The 19,912-nt window shown below is 42.8% G+C and overlaps 1 protein-coding gene, 4 non-coding genes and 1 pseudogene across 5 annotated transcripts in view; 4 read left to right on the top strand and 2 right to left on the bottom strand.

Moving 5' to 3' along the window:
- Positions 1-409, bottom strand: part of arhgef3 (Rho guanine nucleotide exchange factor (GEF) 3) — a 30,913-nt gene extending 30,504 nt beyond the window's left edge. Inside the window, exon 1 of the mRNA XM_062544817.1 lies at positions 348-409. Within this exon, the coding sequence (XP_062400801.1) occupies positions 348-359 (12 nt within the window). The 5' untranslated portion in view covers positions 360-409. The remainder of the gene's footprint in view (positions 1-347) is intronic.
- An 11,600-nt stretch (positions 410-12,009) lies between these two features.
- LOC134092709 (interleukin-17 receptor D-like) lies at positions 12,010-16,926 on the bottom strand (annotated as a pseudogene).
- Positions 16,927-17,074: 148 nt separating this feature from the next.
- On the top strand, positions 17,075-17,193 carry LOC134093176 (5S ribosomal RNA). Its single transcript, XR_009940337.1, has one exon. It is a non-coding gene; the product is annotated as a 5S ribosomal RNA (ribosomal RNA).
- Positions 17,194-17,266: 73 nt separating this feature from the next.
- On the top strand, positions 17,267-17,385 carry LOC134093120 (5S ribosomal RNA). The gene has a single exon (XR_009940295.1). It is a non-coding gene; the product is annotated as a 5S ribosomal RNA (ribosomal RNA).
- Positions 17,386-17,458: 73 nt separating this feature from the next.
- LOC134093186 (5S ribosomal RNA) lies at positions 17,459-17,577 on the top strand. Its single transcript, XR_009940347.1, has one exon. It is a non-coding gene; the product is annotated as a 5S ribosomal RNA (ribosomal RNA).
- Positions 17,578-17,650: 73 nt separating this feature from the next.
- Positions 17,651-17,769, top strand: LOC134093192 (5S ribosomal RNA). Its single transcript, XR_009940353.1, has one exon. It is a non-coding gene; the product is annotated as a 5S ribosomal RNA (ribosomal RNA).
- Positions 17,770-19,912: the final 2,143 nt, after the last annotated feature.

The following is a 19,912-nucleotide window of genomic DNA, read 5'->3' as shown; positions in this document are numbered from 1 at the left end:
TCCCAGAAACAAAGCCAATGAAATGTCAGTCAAATGTGTTCTTTGCATGATGCATGGCATGGACTGAATTTAGACTCTGCTGGGGAACCATAAAAATATGTTTTGAGCACTGTGTGTGTGTGTGTGTGTGTGTGTGTGTGTGTGTGTGTGTGTGTGTGTGTGTGTGCAACTGGGCATATTTATGTACACTATGCATGTGTATATGAGCAGCAGGATATCAATATCCCCTATGAATGTACATTTTCATGAGAATAAAGGTCCCAGAGAGGGGAGCATTTCAGTGTGCAGATGACGGCATTTGGAGCAGTGGAACAGCAGTTGGGCTTTGAGTGAAAGCAAAGACTCACCCCACGGAACATCCAGTTCTCTGTAGAAGTGAGGAGTGAAAAGGAACTTTTTTCTTGCAGCGCCGGCCTAAGAAAGGGTGGGAATAGACAAAATAAACAAAACATTTCAGTGGTCATCTCCCGTCATACTCACAGCACGCAACACAGAGCCACTGACTTCACTCTTAAAGGGATAATCCGGAGTGAAATGCACTTTAGATCAATTTTTCGGACTATTGGGAGTACATACGTTGAGTTGACACCAAAATCATGTAATTCGGATGTATTTTGAGAAAGTTCGCGCTCACCGTTTTTAGCCAAAACTCGTTAGCCTGGAAGTGACCGGGGCGTGTCCTTTCGCCGCTACAAAACGCTATTTTTATACCTCTTCTACTGTTCCAAACAACACTACACTTACGTGGTAGTGAGTAGAGGTTCCCTAAAGCCAAACCGAAGTATCCGCACGTCTTTATGTGGTCGGATAGAGAGTCCAGAATGAATTTAATCGAGTCCGTACCTTTCCGGAAATGTTAGTAAAGTGTTGTGAAAACGTTGCTAGCTGCAACAGCGACATTTCCGGAAAGGTACTGACTCGATTAAATTCATTCTGGACTCTCTATCCGACCACATAAAGAAGTGGGGATACTTCGGTTTGGCTTTAGGGACCCTCTACTCACTACCACGTAAGTGTAGTGTTGTTTGGAACAGTAGAAGAGGTATAAATATAGCGTTTTGTAGCGGCGAAATGACATGCCCGAGTCACCTCCAGGCTAACGAGTTTTGGCTAAAAACGGTGAGCTCGAACTTTCTCAAAATACATCCGAATGACATGATTTTGGTGTCAACTCAACGTATGTACTCCCAATAGTCCGAAAAATTGATCTAAAGTGCATTTCACTCCGGATTATCCCTTTAACATCATATCACAGCAGTGTGGAGAACTGCCTCTCAGATGTCATAGGCATGGGCACTCAATAACGTCCACTGATGAAGCACATGCCTCCAATGGGGCAGCCGTGGCCTACTGGTTAGGGCTTCGAGCTTGTAACCCGAGGGTTGCCGGTTCGATCCCTGACCAGTCCATGGCTGAAGGTTGGGCAGGCAGCTCACTGCTCTGGGTTAGTGTGTGATTCACCTCACTGTGTGTGTGCAGTGTGTGTTCACTAATTCGGTTAAATTGTGTTAAATGCAGAGACTGAATTTCCCTCACCAGATCAAAAAACGATAAATTCTATTCTATTCAATGAGGGCCATGGCGGAACAACAGAGCTAAAAGGGCAGCTGTGACAGTTTAGCCAGCCAGAGCAGCGGAGTCAGTGACTAGTCAGCATGTCACAGAGAACTGGATCTAGGGGTCTAGCTTACTACGCCACACACAAGTAGGCAGCATGTCACAGAGAACTGGATCTAGGGGTCTAGCTTACTACGCCACACACAAGTAGGCAGTGGGGCTATTTACACACAAATGTAATCAATTATACGCCTCAGTAATGCTTAGCAGCATTCAACATGCTGCTAATTAATGGTGTCTCTTTGATGACATCAAAGTGCCAACATGGATGTCCTGGCCTGGACAGGCAAACAATGCAGAATACCAAACATGACCCAGTTTGCAGTGAGCCTTGCTGGATACATAGAAGGCAACACAGACAATTCAATCTATTATTTTAGTAGTTTGTGTGTTATTTGAAAGGAATAATGATAAATAAAAGATGGGTTATTATACAGTAGGTGCCTCATAAGTGCTGCTTCTGTCATTTGTCACCACATAAAAGTGAACTCCTATTTTCCTCCTTGTACTTTTCATGCAAAATAATTATTTGGAATCTGATGGTCAAATGAAAGTGTGACAGAACTGTGAAGAGAATGTTCTGCAAAGCAATGAAATTAAGAAAAAGGGGGACATGGAATGAGATTGAACAGGATTGGTTTTATTATTTTTCAGGGATTCCTGAGGCCATCTAGTGTTATACCAAGGTAAGTGCATCAAGGTACAGAAAAAAAACATAAACCTGTAAAAGTCATTTTACAGTAAGCCCTCTACCCTTTGAGGCGTATTATCACAAATATGCTATGCAATGATAAGACTGACACCATGTTATAATGGTATAAAGGTTGTCTGATGTCTGTCTGAGGTGTAATGACAGTCTTCATGCAGTCTGAGGCCATGAAGCTATAATTTTAAGGTTATGTCATTTAAAATTCAGACTTATAATTACAATAAAAATAATAGTAACATGACAATGTCATCCATGAATAATCATGACAGGATATTACATAATGTGATATTGCATACATTTTACAAGTTGACACAGTGCAGTTGACTGCAGGGGGAATCATATCAACACTATTCACATATACAACTATGAAATCTCTTTTATGGTTACATTTCAGACATGTCAAAAACAAGTAGTAAAGATGTATAAGATGATGCTTACTTGGCATGGCATGATCTTATAAAAGTTCAAAATGACCCATTCTGTCAATAATAGCAGAGCTGTAAGAGGTGAGATGAAACAAACACAAGAGGCACGATATCATTCCATCCATTTGTGCTACAAACCTAAACCTCTCTTGCATCCACAGTAAAACAGTACCGATGCTATCTGGTGTTACAACCCAAGTCTGAAAAATGTTATGGGGAAAACGTGTTTGGCCTGTGGGATGAATAATGGAAGTGTATTTCATTGTAGCATGAGATTAAGGGGGACTAGTTATTTTAATCATATTGTTGTTTTATGGGGGGAAAGTGCTCTATAAATTCACCACACATACAGCCATATTTAATTCTTGGAAAGTTCAGGGAACCCCACCATTACAATGAAGACCAGATTACATGTAGGCTGGGTGAACCCTGCCTGAACTCCCGGGGAATTTGAATTTCACCCGGCAGCTCAGGCTGGAAACCAGCAGATCTATTTTCGCTGTTTACTGCCAGAACCTTTGGCTCCAATCAGAAACGGCCATACTCTAGTCCTGGCACGCTATTGGCCGGTGACGCGCCAAAAACGAAACTTAAGCGATGCGAAGTGCAGTAGAAACAAAGAGCAGCCTCGCCAGACTAATGTTCAATCTTAAAAGATTGAGTTTAGTGTGGTGAAAACCAGACTAGATTACATGGTCACTAATCAATTAAATATACATTGGAGAGGAAGAGGAAGGCATATTAAAAAAAAAACATTAATAATATCAATTAAATGTATCTAAAATAGATTAAAAAAAAAACATACGTCAAATTAATTAAAGAACAGGGTGAATAAAAATGAGTAAAATGTAAATTTGATATAAAATGAGCACACGCTGTAGCTGTATAATCATGCGGAGGGCTGGTGATGACTTCAGAAGCATCTGCTTTGACAGTACAAGACACTGAATGACGGTATGGATAATGCATTTTCACTTGTGAGTTTCTGCAGTGAGAGGCAGAATCAGTTTAGAGTCTTGGCCAAGGGCAGCGGCTAATCTTGTTTACCTGCAAATGGCATCATGGGGCTTCTGTTATCTGCTTCTTTGAAAGTGAGTTTAACTTAATAAAAGGCATAAAGACATGCCAAAACAATATGTCAATATCATTAGTCTCAAGAGATTAAATGCTTGCAAGATAATGGTCATACAGGCCTTCGTTAAGTCAAAATGTCAGTGAAACAAAAGGGCCTCATGAAAAGAAATAAGAATATAAATCAATTCTACACAAATATGAAATCAAAAACAGAACAGGCAAGAGCAGGGCCATGGTAGTGAGAATCCAGTGGTACAGAAGTATGGGTGTGGCTATCTCTAAGAACAATCATGAAAATATTTGTAAAAGCCTTTATTCTCACATGGCTTTACAGTTTTAAAAAACATAGGCCTATGCTTCATAGCTGCTGTTAGCTAGTTCGCTCAATAGTTGTAGGCAGAAACTGCTTACTATTAAGAAAGTTACCATCCTGCACCATATCTCTGTTTGTTTGTGGTGACGGAAGGGAAAAGTTGGGAGTGACAGAGCCTCAGCATTGCAGCTTCCTGTGCTGTCACCTCCGTTACCTGTATCAGAGAGAGCAGCTGTGTCCTGCTCCCTCCTTTGACCCTCACACCCAGCACAACACTGAGTTGCCATGGTAACAACCACCATCTGGAACCCCGTATCGGGCTTTTTTCAAAGTTAGTATCTAGCCTTATAACTACTGACCATAATCTGAAAACTGGGTGCTGGCCAATAAAGCTTATCGATGCACAAGGACAACAAATACTGCCTATGGTGCTGCGGTGGTGACATATCTGTGTGGCCATGTCAACACTTGCCCACCACTGAAACGGCCAACAGCGGATACACAATCTGAATCAAACCTCTGAGCAATAAAGGAAGTTATCTGCTTTGATAAGTGCTATTTTCTTAACATCATCAATGGAAAATAGCACTGAACTATCAGAGACTTTCAAACTTAATGTACAGACTGGTTGAACTCATACATATTTGACCATAACTTAATGTACACACTGGTCCAACTCATACATGTTTGACAATATAACCTCTGCTGCCTCCTGGTGGCTAGCTGCTGTAAAATATTTGGAATTCGATCTCTGCCTTTCACATATGGATGTGTTGCCACTTGGGGAAAAGTTCTATATTTCTATAGATTCTGAATTGAAATTCTAAGATACAAAAATGTGAAATGCTTTGTATCTCATAATTCTGATATAAGAATCTAGCATGTTCTTGCCTCCAAAACTTTGTGACAGACCACGCGTCAAGAGCACATTGATGACTCATGAGCCGTGCTCCAGGAGAAGCAACAGCACTGAAAGAATGCTGCTGCATTGATAAGTTTAGTGAGCTCTGTACTCTACTCACTGAGAACTCTATACATTTCCACACTGCCTCATGCCTCATTCTCACCATGTCCTTAAATATGGCAAGAATCATCACCCAACATATTCCACAACATTGAAAATATGCTTTTATCTGTGTAACAGGCAGCAATAGGCTACTCTGTATTCTTTGTCCTGTGTGGAGTAGGCTAGTTGGAAGGCTATGCGAAATAGAAGCATAATCCTTCAATCATTGATTGAACGCCTGAGACGCTACACTCTCACTGTCATGCCTGTTTAGAAACCTCTATGTAACTAAACCAGTTTATAAGTACCCATGCCCAGTGCATAGGCTATCAGTGTGCTAGTTGTATTTAATCAATGGCAATAAATGCCAAGGTTTACAAGTCTTGTGATCTTACATCAATAAAACTGTTTATCAGGGAGCCTATTCAAACTAACCACAAGTCAATTAAGAAGACAATCTGAAATCCCTCTTGAAGCGTCTGGAAAAAAATAAATTCACACGCCAAGACCAGGGTTAGCTGCAGGCATGCATGCGTTCCCGTTGTTTGATGAAATCTGTTGAATAATCGAGTATGCCCAGGGTGCCAGTGGTGTGAGGAGTGTATGAAGAGGCCAAGGCCTTCAGTAGGTGCACTGTGTTCCGTGTTGAGTGTCTAACGGTGTGGATAGCCATAATGCCGTAATCGATAAAAGATTTAGAGATTAGAGACCTTTCTACTTCATCATCAGGTCTAAGTAATAATAGTTTTTTGGTATGTATAATAATACCAATAATAATAGTAATACATATTGTTATAATGTTTACGTTAAATACTTCATGATGTATTTATGCTGTTTTTGATAAACTTTCTGTACTGTTGTAAGCACAGAAAAGCATCTGCTAAATACCATAACCATAACCATGACATGGTTTTGCATTGTTTGCCCATTTATGCAGAGCAATGTGTATCATGAAAGGCCTATGAGGTGGCATTGGCCTTGAATTTACAAATGGCTTCCAAATTGCACACCTGCCATTACTAACAACTCATATTACACTCAAACTACATTTAGGTTTTTGCATTCTGATCTAGGTCAGATTGGTTCAGATATGGACACATTTGGATGTTACTTTTGTGTTAGCTTATGCTTGAGTCAACATTTGCAAGGCTCAAATGCTACTGAAGAATGGTGTGATAGGATAAGAGATCACTTCAGTTCATACATGAATGTGAACTAAAGTTTATTAGACATCCTTGAGTTCTGCTCCTGTTTAAAGTTTTAAAACTTAAATAATATTTGAAAATATTACCATAATATACTTTGTTCCAAGAAAGTGGAACCTTTGCCCTTGTGTGCAACTGCAAATGCAATGTTTTTGCCATATGACACAAAAGATCCCATAAGCATATGACACTATCACAAAGCTATAGAGATTCAGGTGTTCTTTTGCATCCTTATCAATATGATAAGAGGCTCCTCTACCTGACTTACATCACCTGCAGTCTGACAAGCAGCGTACTTTGCTCCATTGCAAGGGTGGTGCTATTCGGCTTTCTCACCTACTAGTTTGCCTGCTCTGCAAGACTAAGAGTTCATCATGTTCTGAGCAGCTGAGCTAGAAAAGGAATCAGCCGAGTAGTGACTAGGGTTGTCTTTGTACTTGTACTCTGTACAATGACAATAAAGTTCAATCTAATCTAATCTAAACTCGCAGACTTTTATTTTTAATAGCACAATAATATCTGAACAGTTATCACAATAACTACTTGCATCATGATAATTACAGGTAATGCAAAAATGAAGACTGCAGATAACTGTCTGAAAACTACTGTATTATTAAGATGTTTTTTATGTTTTTCATTATCTAATGGTGGTCAAATACCTGGTCATAGTGATTTTAACATTCAAACACAAAATGTTATGACCAGTTTCTCTATTGCAATGTGTGTATGAGTGTGTCTGTCTGTCTGTGTGCATACATGCATGTGTGTGTTCACATCTTAATGTTATTTCATCTTATTCATTCCTCTTTTTACAATGCAACTGAAGTTTGGCTATTATATGTGTTTGCTACTGATGGAGCAGATCCTCATAAAGAAGGCTGAGTTACTGTGTGATCTGGTTGTGACCGTAAACAGTCTGCTTCTGGTGGCCATCTGAAGAAAGACATACACTCCTGTTTCAGTTCCCATGACATGTGATTCATAATGTTTTAATGTTGTGGTAATTTCAGATCATTTTCACGGGACTAAAATGGTGTGGGTGACTGCTAGGAACATGAACCTCTATGTGGGACACTCTGGTCATTGACCAACTTTAAACTTTGCCACTGACTTCATGAAACAGGAAAGAAAGGCCAGAAACAAATGGGGTTGAAAAAAACCCTTCTTTTTCCTCCACCTAAGCAATTCTAAAGTTGCATTCCACTTTGCTGGAAAGGGAATTAGGGTAACCTTTTGCTCCTAGGTAACTCTCACACAGCGTGTGGATAGAAATAACACTTTTCAACTATATAATGAATTATGCTGACACATTCATAGGGAAATATTTTCAAATGTTTTGCATGACCGATATAACTGGTAGAGACTTTATAGTGTATTTAATGTCAACAACACTCTCTGGTCTCGTGGTCCTGGTCTCTGGTGTCACCAGATGGCAATATATTAGCTATGATGCAACTTGTGGTGTAGTCTGTGATGTGCAGGACTATGCAGTATACCCACTTAAAAAGCATCACCATCTCAGTATACCCATTTAAAAAGCCTCACCATCTCACTATACCCACTTAAAAAGCATCACCATCTAAGTATACCCACTTAAAAAGCATCACCATCTCAGTATACCTACTTAAAAAGTATTACCATCTCAGTATACCCACTTAAAAAGCATAACCATCTCAGTATACCCACTTGAAAAGCATCACCATCTCAGTATACCCACTTGAAAAGCATCACCATCTCATTATACCCACTTAAAATGTATTACCATCTCAGTATACCAACTTAAAATAGGCATGGATACGTATTGACATGTGGGGTTGTAGCCACAGTATATCCATTACAACTACAACATCACAGTATATCCACTACGGCTAACTATTCCACTGTGTACAACCAACAATACACTTGACCTCTCATGTCATAGATGTTCATCTTCCAAGGGAGGGTGTTTTCCGTTGGCTGTAGAGATTTCACTTCTGAAAACATAGCAGATCAGTAATCTAGTGTATGTCTTTCTTCTTCAATTTCAGATGACACAAATGTTCATTGTGTTAAACTTTCCAAAACATCTCACAACTTCTGTAATGCTAACCTGGTCATGTTAACTCACTCTGTAAGTTGTTCTGGACAAAAGTGATGGCAAAATACCATAACCATAACCATAAATATAACCTCCTGCTGTGAAGGTTATCCATCTATGATTGTTGGAAGCCTTTAAAATAAATCTGTTTTGGATGATTTTCCCATCATGCACAGCACATCTATCTGGATCAACCTAGACAGAAACTAAAGCAACAAGACTTTGGGCTGGGGGAGTTGTGGGAGGGAGCTAGAGAAAGGCTACTAATCCCAGCAGGGAAGAGACGACACAGATTGGACCCTACTCAGCAGAAGGGCTCTGCAGTGGCCAGGCCATATCAAAAGCTTCTCTCTTGCGCATTCAGAGGGGATCAAGTCTGGGATTATGCCTGTCTCTGGCTCTGGAGTTGTCCTGGTGGAAGTGGCAGAAGCACCCCCTCTCCCGGTACTTGCAGTGTGCAGACCTGAGCCTGAGCAGACCTTGAGCTCCTGAGCAAGCATACTGTACATACACAACTATTCACTGAGTCACTGAGAAATAGTATAAGTAAAGTAGAAATATATTATTGGAAATTTGGTCTCTGCATTTATCCCAATCCGTGAATTAGTGAAACACACAGCACACAGTGAAGTGAAGCACACTAACGCAGAGCTGGCTGCTATGGCGGCGCTTGGGGAGCAGTGAGGAGTGAGGTGCCTTGCTCAAGAGAACCTCAGCCGTGGATGTGGCCATGGAAGAGCAGTGCAGCTCAATCACTTCCCCGCCCACATCTGTCTTACTGGTCGGGGATCGAACCGGCAACCCTTCAGTTACAAGCCTGAAGCCCACAGCTACCCCACAAAAATGTCCTTTTTTCCATGAAAAATATTGAATAGAAAATATAGTATGAAAAGGAGACACAGCCATAATAGGCTAGAGATGTTTTACATGCGTGTCCTTCAATCTTTGCAGTAATCTAACAATTATCCATTTGCTTTTCTTTGGAAAACAAGGACATTTCTGAGCCCAACTGAGAGGACCAATGTTCTGACTTTGGGTTCTGGACATGCAACACAGCACTCAGACACATTGCAAACATACAACATCCATACATTACTCACAACTGACTGGATCCCATCTCACAGTCTTTGTTTATTTGTTTGTTTGTTATTGGCTTATTTGATTTGGTTAATAAATCTGCGTTTCAGTTAAAGCTCTTTTGTTGTGACCTTAGGTCATAGGCCTACACACTAACTGTATGTTAAACTAATTCTCCAAATGGTAAACAATGGTGTACACATACTGATTCTGTATGTTAAACTGATTCTCCAAGTGAATTGAACACTATAGTCAGTAAAGCCAAAAGAAGTTACACCAACAACATTAACGTAATGCTCACATGCTAATACGAGCATCTATCATGAACTTCACTCAGACCCTCATGTGTCTTTCACAATAAAGAGCAAAAAACCTGTCAATGGGTGGTATGGGATAGGCCTACCTCAGCTGCGCCCAAGGGTTATGAATTACCAATCTGCATGGAAATGTGAATAGCCTACTGCCTGGTCAGGCCCATTCTCTGCAAACCTATCACTATTTTATCAGAGAGCTAGAAAACTGGCAGTAGCGTTTAATCATGAGATGAGTACACCATCCGTTAAGGTAGGCTACTTCTGTGGTTAGCTGTTGAGTCAAAGACACAACCAGAGCTAGAGAACCGACATCCTATTAGAAGCCGAGATGGGGGAAGTTTGTGTTAGGTATCTCCAGCTACTCCATGAAACTTACCCAGACAGAAAGAAACCCAAGACAGCAAACAACAATTGTTCATCTAGTTAGGCTATGCGATGTGTGTGAGACCGACAGAAGGTGGTGGATTCTGGCTCTGTAGGCCTAGATTGTCAGTGCTTCACAATTTTGCATTGACTGTCAACTGTTCTACAGTCGACAACATGGAAAAACACACGGAATAATAAACATAGCAGTACTGTTGCGGCAAAATAATGGTGATAATCCAAGATCAGAGCACCTCAGATTCACTTGCAAATCAGATTCGTTTTGCCCCCCCCCACACGGATAGTTCTGCTGTGACTACACACCATCACAGCCAACTGCACATGCGAGTCGACTACCGAAACAAACATTAGAATGCACTGACCAAAACATGATTGTCAGCAGATAAAAAGTGTAGGCTACTCACCCTGAAACCTCATTGCCTCCAACACCCGTTTGCATGAAACTTGTTTAGTGAAGAGCAGCCTAATTTATGAATGAGCAACTTGGAGGTTGATTCGTTAATTCACGTGTCCGATGCGGAGAAACGTCAAAGGAGTTGTAGGCTATTGGCAAAAATTCTAGACGATTACGGACCCTAAAAGCAACACAAAACCACTGACAGACATTGTCCGGTCACGGTGATTAGGCTATTAAATCCTCTCAGGAAGAATGACAGAGTACCACTTTCTTCTACGATTATTAAATAAACGGAAGGACTCACTGTCAGTTTGACACTAAGGTTCTTGGTCAGTATATTCTTTCCTCTTGGTAGCCTACAGGGTTTTACGCATCAGAGTTCACCGTCAACACTGGTCGCGGTCATCGCTTAAAACACCGCCCATCAAAACGGAGTTCAACTTCGAGGATTTCAAAATGCCACAAAGGACGGCCACTGAGGGGCACACCGAGAGCGTTAAGTCAGCAGTGGTGTTCAAGCAGAACGGCGTAATTCGCTTCGGCAGTGCGGAACGGTGCTCCTATAGTGATTAGGGGGTAATCAGACAGACCTGCCTCAGCCTGCAGCCGGTAGGCCTACTTCAGGAACATTTTGTCTTGTGTCAAGAACATGCCCTATCCATTGAAAAACGAAAACTATCAATTGATATTTTATACTGCAAGTCTGCTGAGGTAAGATAACCCTATAAAAAAAAAAAACAGCAAGAAACCAGCTTATGCAGGTAGCTGGTTTTAGATGGTTTAGATGTTTTTTTCTTCCAGCTATTGCTGGTCTTTACTGGTGTAGCTTGATAGGCCCTCAGGTGGACAAACTGGCGTGACCATCTGGAAGCTGGTCATGCTGGTGTGACCAGTCTGTCGTGTGGGATACAGCTGGTGTAAGATGGTCATACTGGTGACCAGCCTGACAAGCTTGACATTGTTGGTGTAAGATGGTCATGCTGGCATGACCAGTAAAAACAGCAATGCAGACCAACAACACCAACTAAAATGACCAGCTTGTGGTGGCACAGCAAGCAAAACCAGCTGAATTACCATTGTAAACTGGTTAAACCAGCTGAAGGTAAAACGAGTTTTGCTGGTCTGGTCAACCATTAGGGTGGTCAAACAAGCTGGTTACCAAGCTGGTCAACCAGCAAACCACCTTAAGCTGGTCAGGCTGATTTTTCAGCAGGGAAGATGCAGGCCGTTTCTTTTCCTACCAGGTTGAACTGAAGAGACTTCACAGCAGAGCAGACATCAACTTCAGATCAGAGGCTTGACCTAGAAAAGTCCTAATGTTTCCAGGCAGCTATTAGACTGAGGTTATGATCACATTTTTTCCATTAAGGAAGGACAAACATGTACAGTGCAAAGGCTACTGTTGTGTGTATTGTTGTATATAACACCGAAGAACATTTATTCAAGACTTCCTACATGACAGTACTATAAAACAGTACAGTAATTTAGAAATCATCTCTAATCTAAGCTTAATGAAACTTGAATGGAGCAAAGTTCACAAGAGTAACTTAACAAATTAAAAAGTTCTACTAGTTGTCTAGCTGTTGTTTCTTACAGAGCTGTAAATGGCATACAGTATGTAAACATATTATGTAACTCCAAAGATAATATTTTACACAGTAAAACATGGAAAATCAAAGAAGGTCAATTTATAATATCACACTGATCAATCACTGGTGAGTGGCAATCTTGATCAAGTCAGTGTTTTCTGTTTGATTGGGCCTTTACAACTGAAAAAGACATAAGAAGTAAAATGGACCATTCAGTGAAACCATCTATCCATCCATCAAATGTTACTCTCCAAAAGTGCTACACAACACTTTGACGTTTCATGTTTCACGTTCATGAAATTTAGTTCTCTTAGCTGTAGTATAAAAATGACACACATAATAAATAAAAAAAAAAAAACCATTCACCCGTTCCAACAGTCGAAACCAAATGACAAACTGATCTCCACCGTCCATTTGGAGTTTCCAGGCTTAACGCTAGTCCTGTGCTGGATGACACGTAGTGAATGTGTTCTATCTCCTGATGTATGGGACACACTGATGTATGGGAGGGGCGCTATGGTTACGGCACATACACTGCTGGTCTGGTTGTACGGCACTCGGCTTCTCCCAGAAACATGTGGTCCATCAAGGCCTCTATCCATACAAATCACCAGCCCCCTCATTGGTTCACATCCATTCTCCACAGACCCCAGAGTCTATGTGAGATGGGAGGCCCTGTGCCTGAGAGGAGTGTGATGGGCTGGCCAGGCTGGAGCGCTAAAGTGTCGATGCACCTTCCTGTAGACAGTGCTAAGATGTCGCAGCGGCAGTCAGTCCTTTGCTGGGCTCCAGGTTGTGATGGAGCTCCACTTTGCAGATGTTGGGCAGAGTGCAGTTCACTGGACTGACAGCAGATATCTCCTCATCGCCTGCAAAAGAAAAGCGGCGATTTCTATTCAGTACATGATAATAGAAAGAGAAAAAATTGCAGGATAGTTGTTACTGATTTTAAAAGTTTTGCTGAGACTACAAAACATAGTTCTGTTCTTCTCAGTGCCTTTACTATGTATAATTACTTGGCAGAAGGCAAGTTTATTCACATTAAGTTACATTATCTGGATGTTATGACATGGTCATGCTGGACTTTAGCCTTACCTAAACCAGAGGACGAGGACACGCTGTCGGCCAGTGAGGAGCTATCAGCCTGGTCAGGGGACAGCCCCTCCATCAAGGGGATGGACAGCTCTGATGACGGAACAGAGGAGTCGTAGATCCCCGAGTCGCGTGGCATTTCAGGGGGGCTGGACGATCCCTCTTGTGAGGGAGAGGGGCCGTCGCCATCTACTGGAGAGTCCACAGCGTTGCAGGACAGGCCAGGGAGCGAGCCGGCGGCCAGGCTGAGAGACGCAGGCAGGAAGACACTGATCTGGACAGGACAGTCACTCTCTGAAGGACGCTTCAGCACCACCTCGTTCAAGACCACGCCAGAGTCCAACGTCTCCATGGAGGACTCCGCAGAGATGGAGGCACAAGCAGCCCCACGTTTGGGACCTGGAATGGGTGGAGGAGGAGGAGGAGGAGCAAGCTGCTGCTCAAACCAATCAGGCTCCTGGGCAATGTGCTGGTGCATGTTACAGATGGCTACGTAGAGCGAGCGGCCAGATTTGGAGCGGAAGTAGTTGCGCTTGCTGACGTTGGGTGGCTGCGGCTCCCGGTCAGGCAGGCTGAGCTAGCGTGAATGAAGCCTGGCGAACAGCTGAGGCAGCTGGTCCATCAGCTTGAAGCGCGGCACGGGGGCCAAGCATGTGGGCACGTCGCTCTCGTGGGAGTAGTCAAAGTAGACGGCCATGAAGCGCGAGAGGTCTGCGGCCGTCTGATGAGCCTCGCGGACTTTCTCTGCAATCATGGCCACAGCCACCCCGAAGGTGTCCCGACTACTCAGATCGGAGGTGGTAGGGATGGCGCGGTCTTTGACTCGATCTCGGTTCCGATCCTTTGCAGGCCCTTTCCCCCGCCTGTGGCGCCTTTCCACAAAATATTTCAGGCCTTTGGAGCCGACGATGATGATGAAGTGGGCCTCGTCCACGCGGCGGCTGAGCCAGGACATCTGGCCCTCTTTACACATCTGCAGGTGTTCCCACAGGTCCAGCGCCACCTGCAGGACACATGGGAGAGCACATTAGAGCTCTGCCTACACACGGAACGGGAAAACAAGCTTGACATGAATATAAATGAGATCAAATACTTTCTGTTAAACATTATAGAAATTAAGTTGCAATGGCCATTAACAGTTTGTTGACGAACAATCAATAAATCATAGCTACTGGAACAAATGTCTGATATAACTAAGAATTACTCAATGCTGCAATTGTAATAAAGGTTAAGTACCAACCATAGTTACTTTAAAACCAAGGTACTTGGCCAAAAAAAATACTTAAAATAAAAACGAGATACTGTGCTCTTTACAACCTGACGATGAAAGTCCTGTTTAGTCCATTTTACAAGAATCTAGCAAAATATTGTGTGCTACAATTAGAATTTCTGTTTTTTTGTTGAAACCTGGCTAACTTCAGCCAATGCAGCTGTTCTTATTGAGACCTATACTCCTATAAATTATCATTTCTTCCACTCAATTAGGCAGGGTAAGTGAGGAAGTGGAATTCCTACCATTTTCTCAAATAGAATCTCAATTTTGACGACTACTCTTCCTTCGAGTATTATCGCCCTCATTCTGAAGGCTGACCCAGCTATACTTCTATTAACCTCATACCACCCTCCTAAACTATGGACCGGCTTCCTCAAACCAGTTTTTTTCTAAACTGGTCACTATTATCACCATCATCATTATCATCACTTGCTATTATCGGATCATTGTAATGGTGATTTCAATATCCATGTGAAAAAGATGACTGATGCTAAAGCCAGGAAGTTCCTCAATACTTTGGACAGTTTAGAGGTAATGCAGCATGTTACGGGGTCCACCCACAACCTTGGCAACACCCTTCACCTAGTCATCTCTAGAGGGATAGAGGTCACTGATTTAGCAGTGATTGTGTATCTTTTATGTCATATTAAATGCCTTAATAATTAATCCAAAAACTCCACAGTGCCTGGACACTAGAGCAGAGCAGCAGTTCATAGCTCTAGCAGACTCCATATATTCAGATAATGTCAATCATTCTATTGACCAAATGGTAGAGGCCTTCAGCAGTGAGCTAGGTGCCCTTTAGGCGCCTTCAAAAACACTAAAAAAGGCCCTGTAGCAAAGTGATGCCTTGGATGAACGAAAATGTCCACGACTTCAAAAGATCCTGTAGGAAAGCTGAGAGAACATGGAGGAAATCTAAGCTACAGGTTCACCGTGCCATTCTAAAAGGAAAAATAGCAATGAATAAAGCTGTTGGGATTGAGAGGAGGATCCACCTCTCTAAAGTAACCACACCAGCTCCTGAACATGTGCTCTGGATCCAGTCCCTACTATTCCTCAAGAACACATTTGATAGTTAGTTTGGCTGCCTTTATTCTCAAACTAATACCTCATTAGAAAAAGGAACTGAACTCAAGTTCTGGTCGCTTACCCCTCAGGCCAATCGGTTTACTCCAAGTGAGCAGTTCTCATAATCAATAATATCTCAGAGGCCTACTCAAGCAGAACATTTTGTTTTCAGATATTTGACATATCAGATAAACATTCTCTGATCAGATGCCAGCCCAAATGTATCTGTATACTTCTGTAATCCATGTATGCATGTTTATGCACGTTAAGTCAAGCATAGCTTTGGAGAAAACAAAACCATTGTCCTTCTCCTACAAACTGTACAGATCTTACATTCTTTATGGCCAGCAGGGGGCAGACTCACCATATCCCAAACACTATTCATTCAGTCACATCACCTATGCTCACCATATCCCAAACACTATTCACTCAGTCACATCACCTAATGCTACTTCCTATGTCTCTTCCATTCACCCACAAATGCTACATACAGAAATACAAGACTGAATCAACAACACTGCATATTTAGTGGAGACTATTTTGCTGTACCTCACAACCACAGAAATCCTGTAGGAAGAAGGCAAAGCACTGGATGACTGCCGTGTGTTTGGGGCAGTCTTTGCTCGAGTAGCAGATGAAGACTTTGGGCCGAGGCCAAGGCCGCTCCGTGCTGAGGACAGTGGTGTGCAAGGAGGACTCGGAGCTCTCCTCGTCCAGATGAGAGTAAATGTTCTCTGGAAGAGATTGGAGTTTCACAACAAAAAGTGAGTGAGTGATTAATCAATGTTTTTGGTACATTGACATGTCATATTAAGGAAAGAATTAAGGAGGAAAAAATTCATTGGATCATGCTTATGATGCAACTTAATGTCACAAAGTGCTGGTGTAAGATATGAGCTCTGTTCCTTCTGAAACAGCCTTTTCTGGTGGTTTGTACCCACCTTGTTGCTTCTTTCGACACATGACCGTGAAGAGAGTGGCAAAAGCAGACAAGATGACCAGTGGGACAGTGATGGCCATAGCTCGAATGGGACCAGCCCAGGGAGAGTGAACTGAGGATCAGAGAGAAGAGATTAAAAACACGAGTGCAACAAACAAACAAACAAACAAGAACATTGTACCCATGCTGAACAGCAATGATGCACCTCTAAAGGCCACTGCTGTAACTACAAAATCATATGCAAAGCCATGATGCATATGTAGGTCACCCCATCGATAGAAAGTAGATGCAGAAATGGAAAATGGTCTGTGATTTTTCATTGCCTTCTTCATGAGAACGTCCCAGGATAACCTTTTCACCCATGTGGCTACAGGGGGCGGTATATCACGGTTAGTACTTGGATGGGAGACCGCCTGGGAATACCGGGTGCTGTAAGCGTTTTGCTTTGGATTGAGCTGCTTGCAGCCGCACCAGCTGCGCTTGATGACTGGGTCCGAGTGGGGAGTTAATCGCTTACGGCCATACCGCGCTGAGCACGCCCGCTCTCGTCTGATCTCGGAAGCTAAGCAGCGCAGGGCCCGGTTAGTACTTGGATGGGAGACCGCCTTGGAATACCGGGTGCTGTAAGCGTTTTGCTTTGGATTGAGCTGCTTGCAGCCGCACCAGCTGCGCTTGATGACTGGGTCCGAGTGGGGAGTTAACAGCTTACGGCCATACCGCGCTGAGCACGCCCCCTCTCGTCTGATCTCGGAAGCTAAGCAGCGCAGGGCCCGGTTAGTACTTGGATGGGAGACCGCCTGGGAATACCGGGTGCTGTAAGCGTTTTGCTTTGGATTGAGCTGCTTGCAGCCGCACCAGCTGCGCTTGATGACTGGGTCCGAGTGGGGAGTTAATCGCTTACGGCCATACCGCGCTGAGCAAGCCCGCTCTCGTCTGATCTCGGAAGCTAAGCAGCGCAGGGCCCGGTTAGTACTTGGATGGGAGACCGCCTGGGAATACCGGGTGCTGTAAGCGTTTTGCTTTGGATTGAGCTGCTTGCAGCCGCACCAGCTGCGCTTGATGACTGGGTCCGAGTGGGGAGTTAATCGCTTACGGCCATACCGCGCTGAGCACGCCCGCTCTCGTCTGATCTCGGAAGCTAAGCAGCGCAGGGCCCGGTGAGTACTTAGATGGGAGACCGCCTGGGAATACCGGGTGCTGTAAGTGTTTTGCTTCAGATTGAGCTGCTTGCAGCCGCACCAGCTGCGCTTGATGACTGGGTCCGAGTGGGGAGTTAATCGCTTACGGCCATACCGCGCTGAGCACGCCCGCTCTCGTCTGATCTCGGAAGCTAAGCAGCGCAGGGCCCGGTTAGTACTTGGATGGGAGACCGCCTGGGAACGGCTCATGACCCCCCAAAGTCCCTATCGCTGATCCTGGGTTGAGCAGAAAAAGGATCAAAAAGGATCAAAAAGCATGGCGCCCTCTGGTGGCCAAGCTGTTGTATGTCATCTCTGAATTAAAATGAGGGTGTATTTTAGGTGATGTACAATTTAGGTGTTATAGATCAGTCCTTATGAATCATCTATACAAAACATGATAATAGAGAATACCGAGTATTTATGTTTTATTTTATATCAAATTTGTATTTTTCCAGAACAGGACAGAGCTTTAACTCAGGTAAATATTCTAAGAAGATTCACAGTGTTTTCACACAGGTTTGAAAGCTAGTAATTTCTGGTAATGTGCATATCTGAAGAGACTTCCTTTAAGGAAGAATTGTCAGGAAGCTTGCTTGACAGTTTGAAAGGCTCTTGGCAGGTTTTTTTTTTTTTTTACACTATCCCCTTCTGAAACCCAAGCATACAGAGACTCCAAAATATTTGAAATACTTTTACAACTTTTATTTTTCACCCAGAATGTGTTTCATTTGAAAGGCAATGCATGACAACACAAGTAAACAAGATCTGTTTGGTTTAAAGCTCGCTCACCACAGCCAAGTACAGATGTGCGAGCGAGAACCTGAGAGACAAACATTTACTACCACTTGCAAACATTTAGTTAAACATGGAGCTGACAGACATACAAACATCACAAGGACACGCACAACGGATTAACAATAAAAATCAACCCAATAAAGAACAGGATTATCCAAAGACTCAGGGTCACCAATCAACAAATAAAGGCTCAAGCCATTCCTGTTTGTTACATTTTTGAGTGTGTTTTCTTTGGCAAATGTTTGTTAAACATGAAGCAGACATTCAAACATCACAAGGACACGAAGCTGAGAAAAGACAAACAAACAACACACATGAAAAAAACTGATTATCTGAACATGAACAACCACTAAAGGGTATGTAAATTGATTGTGTTGGATCGGAATTGATTAAGGTTCAAATGATTGAGGTTAGATTGGTCTTGATATTGAACATAGGCCAGAACATGTTTGTATAAAAAAGATAATACAAAGTACACTGGACTATTTGAACCTTCTGATACTACAAATGACTTTACTGTAACTGACCCTAGGCAGATAGGTTGGGCCCTTGAGTCGTGGATCTGTCTGAGGTTTCTTCCTATATGTATCTCCAACTCTAGGGACTTTTTCCTTGCCCCTGTTACTCATGGGCTCAATTTGAAAGTCTAACACTCTGTAAAGCGCCATGAGACATGTGTAATGTTTTGGCGCTCTATAAGAAAAAATAAATTGAAATTAAATTACAAAGTGCATTTTAACAGTAACATAAATAATAATAATTAGAAAAACAAACACAAGAACATTCTTAAGTAAAACTGTAAAGTGCATTTTTTTAAAAAGCTTTTGAACTATAAATGTAATGTACTTGCTGAAGCACTTTGAAACACACACACACACACACACACAAACACTACACACCTCTTTCTCTCTCCTACAGATGGCACAGGAGAAGTGGCACCACACAGGTAAGTCATTTACACAGTTATTCACATAGTTCTCTTTTCCAGCTCCGCATCCACCACACATTTAAAGTGTTCAAAGCTGTCGTACACCACATTGTCAAACCCAGAGGTGGTGGATTTTCTAGTGGATGGACAGTAGGATAATATCCTCTGGGTGCTTCAAGCCACTGTCCTTGGCAGGTGTGTACCTCTTCCGCTGTCCACTACAATTGGGCACGTGGCAAGCCCCACGTGGCTGCGAGGGTTTGTTTGGCAAGAATGCCTTGATTGTTGGTGCAGGAGGTACAAAGCTCTGGCTGCACGATGGCCCACGAAACAGGACCGAGGGAGCCTGTGGTTGTGGGGGGAGAACCAGCAGTATGGGTGCTGCCAACACAGGGGGTGGTCCATAGGTGGGCGCAGCAGGTTTTGGCTGGAGGTGGGTGGACGC

This window comes from Sardina pilchardus, chromosome 9 (genome assembly GCF_963854185.1).
Source record: "Sardina pilchardus chromosome 9, fSarPil1.1, whole genome shotgun sequence".
Lineage (NCBI taxonomy): Eukaryota > Metazoa > Chordata > Actinopteri > Clupeiformes > Clupeidae > Sardina > Sardina pilchardus.
This window is presented reverse-complemented; position numbering and strand designations above follow the sequence as displayed.